The sequence below is a fragment of the Scatophagus argus genome, chromosome 6 (genome assembly GCF_020382885.2).
Source record: "Scatophagus argus isolate fScaArg1 chromosome 6, fScaArg1.pri, whole genome shotgun sequence".
NCBI lineage: Eukaryota > Metazoa > Chordata > Actinopteri > Scatophagidae > Scatophagus > Scatophagus argus.
This window is the reverse complement of record NC_058498.1, coordinates 14,517,701-14,527,613: the sequence shown is the minus strand read 5'-3', so window position 1 is coordinate 14,527,613 and position 9,913 is coordinate 14,517,701. Positions and strand designations below refer to the sequence as shown.

General features: G+C 39.6%; 1 protein-coding gene across 1 annotated transcript; it reads right to left on the bottom strand.

The window, feature by feature from the left end:
- Positions 1-1,679: 1,679 nt before the first annotated feature.
- Positions 1,680-9,213, bottom strand: LOC124061077 (C2 calcium-dependent domain-containing protein 4C). Its single transcript, XM_046392608.1, has 2 exons — positions 9,102-9,213; positions 1,680-8,166 (listed from the first exon to the last, which is right to left on the bottom strand). The coding sequence occupies exon 2, from the start codon at positions 8,108-8,110 to the stop codon at positions 6,860-6,862; it is 1,251 nt and encodes a 416-aa protein (XP_046248564.1). The 5' UTR covers positions 8,111-8,166; positions 9,102-9,213; the 3' UTR covers positions 1,680-6,859.
- Positions 9,214-9,913: the final 700 nt, after the last annotated feature.

Sequence of the window (9,913 nt, the reverse complement as noted above, 5' to 3'; positions counted from 1 at the left end):
AAAAGTGTTTGGTTGAACTCAAACTCAGAGGAGAGTCTTGAGCTGGAATAAAAGTGTTTTCATCCTCTTATTCTTCATGTTCTTCCTGATTCTTGAAGATTAACTGGCTGTCAAGTTGCCTCAAGTTCAAACACCGAGATGCCAACCTGCTGTGCACAACAGGATGTAATCAAAATGTATACATTTTTAACTTCATGATGATGTTCAGTAGCTTCTACAGAAATTTTTTAATATGAATATAAATCCGATGGCAATATTTCTATATCATATTATACTCCCCATTTATTCAGTCTGTTTTAGTCTTTGTTCCAGTATGGAAACCTATTTGAGTTGATCCAACAACCTTATGTGAGTAGCAGTTTGAAATATTGCCAGTGATACTCAAAAAGAGTTTAAACTGATTCCTTTAAGAAAGGAATTGAAAGAATTCAATCCCAGGATGAAATTGACTTTAACATATTTTTTTTAGCAGGTGCAATAAAATCACTTCATTTGCTCTCCATTAATTAACTTGCAGCAGCAAGACAGTCCCTGTTTGTGTTTGTCTAATAGTTTCTTTCTGCCTGTTGTAATTTGTTTGTGCTTATTGCTATTGTGTTTTTTTTATGTTTGTTTTTTCTTGTTTTTAACCTTTGTTCCATGTTATGATGAATGTTTGAACATTTATGCTAAAACCATTTTTTTTTAATTTACTTAGACCTCCTAACTGATTCAGACATCCAAAAAGATCACTGTCTCATTGTATAGAAAACTGAATATAAATACCCAACATCTGAAGAAAAGTGACATACTACAGACACAAAAATATTATTTGATTACCTGCTTATATTTACCCCAAAACTGTATTACACAGTATTTTGTGCACAGTTTATCCAAAAAGAAGAACATATCATAATCAATAAGGTCACTATATTTCATACTAGATTTGATTTCATAACTGTACTTTGAGAATGGATTATGCTATATATTTATTTCAGCGGCTCTATTTGCAACTGTACAAAAGTCTATAAATGCTTTAAAAAGCAAAGATTTTCAAAAATAACCCCCTTTTAAAATGTATTTATGAAACCTTTATACATTGTTAGACAGTTTTGATTGGAAGAGAGAGAGCTGTACCAAGAAATGTGTGTACAGCTGGACAATATGGCAACTAAATAACATAACAGTATAGTCAATATATTTAACCAGTATTGACTCATCACACTGTATACGCACACAATGTGTATGTTGGCAGATGAAGAAATGCCACTGCAGTAGGTGTTCTAGCAATGAATACTTTTTGTGCTTGACCTTCAGTTTTCTCAATCATAGTTTAACATGTATTGTTTTTATACAGTTATTTATGTTTATGCATTTCTCGTAAAGTTTACTGTCATGTCTTGTAGTTGTTGTTATAAACATATTTAATGATGAAATTTCTACATTTTGCCCATATATGGGCCAAATTTTAGGAGCCCTTCTCAAGAAATGTTATTTTTATTTTTGTGACAATGCATTTTCCAACTAATCCAATGGGATTTTAGAGAATTTTAGAAGCCCATGATAAAACTATCCCTCAGTTTATCTGAAAAAATACAAAATAGCGATAATAATGTTATAATTATTATTAATTCTGCTCATCACGACATCTTAAATAAGTGCACTGATGAAATGCAAATCAATAACAACATAAGCACAGATGCTGTGGAACCTTTACTTTAATTTAAGTATTTCACACCCATCAACACAGTAAGTAACAAGAGAACAGTGCTTGTAGGATCACAGTTAAAAAAAACAAACAAAAAAAAAAGTATTGTCCTGCAAAAGCCAAACACACAACAGGAACAGCAATAGCACATGGAAACCAGCTTCCATCATTAATCTAAGTCTGGAAAGAAACAAAAGATTTCAGTGTCAAGTAACGGATTGGCACTTTTCAGTTTCATTTTTCAGAGAGAACCTGTCAAGACAGGAAGACTTGAATCACACGTCAGCATATATACACTATATTAAAAAAGATAAAGGAATTTAAAGTGACCATCAGTGAAACACAACATCCAGCTGACCATCACCACTCTGAGTCTCTCACACTCACAGGCACTTATGCTTTTCTCAATTCTCATTTTAAATGTTAGCAGTCAAGCCTCCTTGCCTAGTAGGCTACCTAATTAAAGAGCTATTGAGTGCAGAGGTATAAAGACCACCACAACAACAGGCAGGATAAGGGCAAAGTTAATTCTAGTAATTCCTTTGTGGGTCAGATAAAGGCTAAAGTTTTAAAAAAAACACTTCATCAGTGTGACTGATGGATGGTGATTTCTGTTCAGCGTTTCACCAGAGTGAAATATCTTGACAGCTGAACGAACTGTCATTATATGTGGAACATACATTTGCAGCCCTCAGAGAGTAAATCCGAGAGTGAACCTACTCAGCCGCCATTTTACCCGGCGCGAAGAGCTTACACTTCACCGCTAGACTAGTCGCAGCACCAAACTCCCCAAAAAATGACAACTTTTTTACGTTTAGGTTTATGTGTTGATTAAACAAAGTTTAACGTTTTAATTAGTCAGTTTTTGGTGTGCTGGTAAACATATTATCTTCTCTAACGCTTAGTTAAACCAGATTAGCTGTTTCTCCGTTTTCCATCCTTACACTAAACTAAGCTAAAAATGTATAAGGGAACTACCTCTCAGCAAGAAACCTGAAATGTGTAATCTTCAAAATGTCAAACTGAATGAGCAAATTCCCACCAGCTTCAGCTACACTTTGAGATTAACAAGCTAATGTGGGAATGGTGACCAGAAACTGCACTTGAAGAAGCTCAGACTTTTAAAGGAGGCTAATGTTGAACCTGAGAAGTCGCTGCTGTACTGAGGATGAACATTTTTTTTTTGTACGAATTAGTTAGCAACATGTTCTTTGCAACAGCGGCTCCCACTTTTCATCTAAGTTATCCATGTTTAATTCGTCCAACAGTTTTGAGAGCATTAGTTTGCTAGCAGTGCTCTTGAATGGTTAAACATTTAACATTTAATCGTACAAAAAACAATCAAATATTTTGTGACTATCTCAGAAACATATTCATGCAGACATCCTTAGGTTTTATATTTTCAAAATTAACAAACCGCAGGGAAAAAAAAGACTGGACTGTCTTTTTTTTTTTTTTTTTTTAAATTGAGCTTATCAGGACTTCTCTTACTCACACCCTCGTCCAGCGTATGTCTGTATGAGACATGCGTTAAGCCTCCAGCTCAGTTCAAAAGCTGCTACAAGAGCAATATAAAGTGCCTAAACCTGATGCAATTTTACGCTGTTATGTTGTCCGCTGTCAGATGTCAGACAATTTGGAAACACAACCATGACTCTGAGGTTCCACAATAAGCCGAGAATAAATTTCCTACTGCTACTTCTTTACTGATAATGTTGTTCAGCCATGAAGCCAAGCTTGAGTCCATGACGAAGCCACAGTTGACTGAGGACAGCACGACTTGGCCAGGCAACAGCAGTCAGATTACTGTTTATTGTTGTTTTTTTCTCCCTACAATCCAATTCTATTAAATGATAAGCTACATTTAAAACAGTCAAAGCAATTAGTAATAAAAATAGGACTCATTTGGACAATTTCCAGAACACATCACCCATGTTTCAGGGGTATCGCAAACATTCGTGTTGGCGGTAAATCATCATCTAGAACCAGAGCACAAGGTGGCCCACCACTAGACAATAAGAATCCACTGAAATTTAGTACTGACAATACTGAAGGATATTAGTCATGCGAGAAGAAACCCCAAAAAGGATTTAGTAATAACAAGGCTGAGTACCATTTGGGAGGTTGGAGTAGAAAATACAACAACTCTACGAGCAGGCACTGTATGTTTCCACACAAGTATTCAACAGGGATTACAACAGATCACCGACTTTCACACCATAACAACCAACAGAGTCACTGTATATAAAGTATATAGAGCATATCAATAGCAGTGCTACAAGTGAGCTACAAACACCAGATGAGAGTAATCCTCACATAATTAAGCTGAAGCTTTGGGGCAGTGCATGAGAAACCTCAGCAATTTGCATCACTCCGATGTTTCTGACTTCTTTTCTGTCTTTAATCACTCTCCTCCGCCAAGCGCTCGAGGCTGCAATCACATGCAATTTCTTTTAATTCTTCAGATGGACAGCAGAGTACAAAGACAGAGAAAAGGGCTTCTGCTCACGTCAAAACACACAACATCATTTTTCTCATTGTCTTCTTTTTCTTATTCCTTTCTTGAAATTTCTTCTGCTTCTTCTTCTTCCCCGGGCTTCATTAACGATGAAAAGGAGATAATCAAGAGGCCTAGTCTCATCAGCACTTCTCATTCGCTGGTGCATAATTTGCATTTCACTGACAATTGTAGAAACTAGTACGTATGTAGATATATACAATACAAAGCAACACACGTTTAAAGTCATTTCAAACAATTCAAAAAGCATTTTACAAAATGCTAAATATCATACTTAGAAAATTAACAACTTTGGACAAAATGTCATGCTCAACAAAACACACTCTTTTCCTCTCTCACACACACATACATAGTAAGGCTTTAGGGTTTCATGAAATTTTGAGCATGTCGTGTAAACACCAGTCTGTCAATGACATATTGATGCCATACAACTGGTACTCTGCGCAGTGACACCAGTGCTCTGTTTCTCATGTGAGACATTTAATACATTTACATGCACAAGTAGGTTATTGTTTTTGTCCACTGCAGTTGCATCAACTACTATTAAATTCCTTTTGTTTTGTTTTTTTCCAATGACAGGAATGATGACTTTTTAAAATCTTATTTCTTGTCTCACTGCTATCAAAATTGACCAGCAGATAAAGCATTTTGCTCACTCTCATCTGTATTAAAATAACTTGTAAAATGCTACTTCAGAAAGGCATGTTAAATGGACGAATTTGACATGTTTGACTACGGCATGTTGGTTACTGGACATTTTTGAAAGTGGTAAATACAGTGGAAAGAAATTTTAAATTTCTACAAAATCTTTCAACTGGCCATGTAACCCAAAGAAGCTAATTGTCACTGCCGCTGTGTTCCTTGTGTTGAGAATCTGTTCAGAATCACAGTGAGGTATCACCAGCCAGTTTGAATGCAGAGAGAAAAGGTTGGTGTACCTATTTGGCAAGAGCCCGTTGCCTGGTTGCACAAGATTTAATCAAGGTGCCCACACTGGATGAAGCATGTGTGTTGCTGTAACATCCACACAGGTCTCTCATAAGTCTGAAGAGATTTCATCATCCAGTCAGAAATAAAATACATGTCAAATAATATATGAAGGAATTTTCTCATGTATCCTGCAAACATTTTTTCCTTGTAACCCCAGATCCACTAATTCAATGAGCTGGGTTTCATGCAGCCAAAAAGTCATAACTGGTGGGTTTAAAGACACTAAAATCCAAGTACCCAACTCTGCACAAAATAATGTCTGTAACTGAGTTTTAAAACCTAATTTTTATAGAAAATGAGAACCCAAGCAAAAGAATCTTAAAGGGCAGTCCGAATATTTCATTGCTTCCAATAGATATCAACTTGTGTCGAGGTTGTCTGAATTTTGCAATAGAATCAAGCTTTCTTTTACTTTTATTGACATCATTTTACTTACGGTAAACAATAAGCTATAAAGTAAACCATAAATGTTCCCTGTGGAGTTTTTTGACTACTACTTGTGCTGTGGAGCAGTGTTTGTAAGCGTGGGTCCCCGTTTTGTTTGTGTAAAGCACACATGCTGCCATTCACATCTTGCCACTGGATTCATACTATTCTGCCGCTTGACAGGTGGTTGTTGTAATGCGCAAACAAAAGTAGAAATGCTATCAAGTTCATCTAATTATTAAAAAGGTTGTTGTATGAAATGCATTGTCAGCCCTCACGACCTCAAGTTGTTTGGTAAATAATGCTGAATGTAAACACAACCTTTGTTTGTTTGCTATTAAACTTCACAGGGCACCTTTTAGTTTAATATTAACTTGATAAAATGTAGCAGATTTCCGTAGCACATATATGTTACACAGGTTTCACTTTCTAAGAACAAACAATCAGATTACGCAATCATAGTACTTAGTCTTACTTGCATTACTAATTGCATTATAATTTAATCTCTGATGTGCATGTAAATGTGTTTATTGTGGCTGCTCTGTTTGTCCCTCACCCTGTCCTGTAGGAGGCGGGCCATAGCAACTGGGATCAAAGGGTCATTTGCACATCAGGATGTAGTGCCTCTTCAAAGCTCGCACTGATTTACAAAAGCATCTTTGTGCTGAACACACGGCGTACCTACTGTAGAATCACATCCTGGTCTACTGTGGATTTATGTCACATTACAATAATAAAACCATGCCACACATGACGAACACAGTGCAGGCAAAGACACCAGGACAGCTTGGTGCACAGGTGTCCTCCAACCTTTGAACCAGACCTGGCTGAGGAAGTTGGCTGGGAGAGAGGTCCAGAAGAAAAACCCTTTCATCTGTCATATTCATCTGTTGCTGCTGAGTCCGGCTTGGTTTAATGAGCATTCTGGCATTACTGGCAAAAGGAACCAGGGAGGCCTCAACCGCCATAAATCCTTCATCCATCCATCCATGTACATAAAGAGATTCTGTATTGTTATCTTCTGAAACTTGGCTCCTTTTTTCAGATGTTTTTTTCATTTTAGGAATATATTTCACATTCTAGAAACCCTTTCTTTTCCTCTCTCTTCATCATACTGTTGGAATAAAAACATGTTTGTATAGAAACCAGTGCAAACATCTAATTTAAATTTCAATTGATGATTTTTTTTTTTTTTTTTTTTTTTTTTTGCCTTATTTGACCTCCAGGTCCTTTTGGCTTTAAAGCCCTGAGAGCAGCTTTGTTAGAGGCACCTCTCGTTCCCCCAGCAGCGTGTCCCTCTTCAGGCTGGTGCCTTTGTTCACCACCTTGAACTTCACTGACAGGTTCTTGGCCTGAACCGAGGATATAGAGTCAAAGAAGAAGTCCTCATTGAAGACTGGGTTGCGGCTGTTCTTGATGATGTTGCTCCTTTGCTTCTGCAGCTTGCCGGGGTTTAGGTAGATGGACACGCAGCAGTTGATGCTTTTGATGTCAAAGTGCTTGTCGTAAAGACTCTCTGCCGCCAGGACACGGATGAGCAGGCGGGAGGTGCTGGAGTCGTAGTTGGCGCTGATCCTCACCGACCCGCCTTTGTGCAGATTGATGGTGTGCTCCCGGTGGAGGCCGTGGTCTGATGATCCGGCAGCACCGTGAAAGGAGGGCACATGGAGTCGTCGCTGGATGTTGGGGCTGGGCTCAGCCGAGCTGCACTCATCGGTGGAGAGGGAGCTGTGGCGGGCGAACGTCCGCTTGGCTTTCACGACTTTAGCCTGCGTCTCATGGGTGAAGATCTTGAGCAGGGAGGCAGAGCGGGAGAGCAGAGGGGAGCTGAAAGGAGAGGATTCAGCTGAGGAGCAGGTGTCACTTTCCCCACCGCTGAAGTATCGATAAGGATTCATGTGAGAAGTGTTGAAGTCAGCTGGATTCAGATGGTTTCCCCCTTCGCTGGCTTTTCCCTTCCTCTGTGTGTTTGGAGAGGTGATGGGACTGGTGTGCTCGCAGTGGAACAGTGACTCTTTACGGCGAGTGTGGGGGCTCTCCTTCAAGGTTGCAAAGCCATAAGGTGTGTTAGTCTTGGGGACGTAAGGCAGGGACATTGCTGTTTGCGACTGGGGGTCTGCATTGGTGTCTCCAGCCACAACATCATCAGCACTCTCAATCTGTATGATGTGACGGTTTGCTGCTCTCAGCAGGTTCTTGGTGTCTCCTGCGATCTTGGCCACCAGGCCTGGACTTCTTGGGCTGCTGATCTTCTTCCCACTGCTGATGGTTTGCTCTGAAGTTGAAGGTTGCAATCCTTCTTTGGGCTTTGCAGGAATTTCAGATTCTGGAGGGCTGCTGACCAGCTTCGGAGGAATGAAAAAGTCTGGGATCTTGTCAGGGGTGAGCACGTTGCTGTAGGACGGGGTGACGCCTTTCTTGTCTCCGTTCTCCCCCTGTCGCAGCACGCCAGTCTCAACCGAACCGCGGATTTTATCCAGAACCCACATGGTCCCACCAGACAGTGGGATGTGTGGGCGTGTGGAGTAGGTGCAGTCAGGTGTATCTGCAATTAATAACACACAGGGGAGGTGTGGGGATGGGTGTAAATGATCAGAGTATGGTTACTTCACTGGGAACAGAGAGATAAAAATAACACCAATGTGTTGGGGCTCTGATGAGCAGTCATGATGAAACTCCATTTCAGACTGAATAAAGCAGCATACTGAATCTGAATGTAACTTTTGGATCTACTGACTACAGATGTTATGGAGAGAGAAAGAGAGCTTTATATTACGGCTTCAGAAAGTCTTGTTTTGTTTCAGAATAGAAGAACTAACATCCAACATGCCTCAGCAGACAGCAATGTCAAGTCTTTGAGCAGACAAATGTCACAAAAGCAACCAGAATTGTACTACTATCTCACAGTATTTACAACAAACAAAACAGAGTTAAAATCGTTTTCAGACAACAGAGTGGCTTCACAAATAGATTACTTTTTCTTTTAAATCTTGATGTTTCTGAAAGGACTGAATTTAAAGTCGCATCCTGTGATTAATGGATCCTGTATTAACACGAAATATGTACGCTCCCTTTCTCCTGCTTTTACTTGACAACCTTTTAAGTGTATTTAGTTCTTTGAACTAAGAAAATTCAGATTTGATTCTGCCTTTCAGATTTATTTAAAAATAGTATAACGTCACATGGTGAAAATTATTTTGCAGTTGATTCTTGCCAAAGTGAATATTAGTGCTTCCACGATACGAACATTAGATTATCTTTCTTCTCCTTTAGATCACATGGAGCTTTGGGCAAAAAAAGTTGATGAAAAGGTTCTATAAAAGTTACGCACCGCACGGATATTCTGTTCAACAGGTGCGAGAGGGCTTCCTCCAGTTGCGCACCAGTCCGCTTTCCAAACCACTAACATCCACTGTCACCGTGAGGTCTGGAGCCAACACACTGCTCCTATGTGCAGAAATGTATAAATAACATACTTACAGCTCTATAGCAAAGGACAAGGTCCTCTTTGTCCACTTGCTTCGTCACTAACAGGTGTTTTCTCCTCGGGTAAGTCTGTGCGTTCCGCGGCGCTGCTCTGCGCCTTCAGACGGTCTCCGCTCCGGAGCTCCTGTCATGCGCTTTATATTCTGCACAGGGCTGCGGCTGACCAATAAGATCATACAGTGTGTTTCCCAGCAGGGCCAACTAGAAAACACACTGGTTACATATCACAGGCAGAGGACTCTTACAGGAGGGTTTAACATTTTGGTACTAAGACAGTCAGTGGTGCTGCTCCACACTGAACAAATCGTTTCATGGGAACACTTGTGCTGTTTTCAAGTCTGCTGCCAATGTTCTTTGTCTCATAACCTGAACTTAAGAATATTACAGTTACTCTGCCACAAACATCCTGTTTTTCTTTCCCCAGGAATAAAAAGTAGTTCTCCCTCTGGTACATTTAAAACATTCAGCACAGAGCTTTGTGCGTCAGTAAATCACTATATATTCTAAAATTTAAGAACTATTTGAGCAGGAAAGACACATGAATCTGAGAAAGACAAAGCTCTGCGTGGACCACATGCACCTGTGTGCTGTGGAGTCTGATTCAATTTACAGCAGTTTTTTTTTTTCGTCTTCTCTCTTTTGGTCTGTCTGTCTTTGGGTTTAAACCGGCTGATCGGTTTCCCTGGAAACTTTGCTATGGCAACAAATACATTTGTCTGTCTAAAATAGGAAGGACCCCACTGACTTCATTGATCTGCAGGACAGAGAGCACTTTATTTGTCCAGATTGCTTGGTTTTGAGTCAAG

Bases quoted from the DNA above. Each gene is read 5' to 3' on its own strand.
- LOC124061077 (XM_046392608.1), bottom strand. From the start codon at position 8,110: ATGTGGGTTCTGGATAAAATCCGCGGTTCGGTTGAGACTGGCGTGCTG.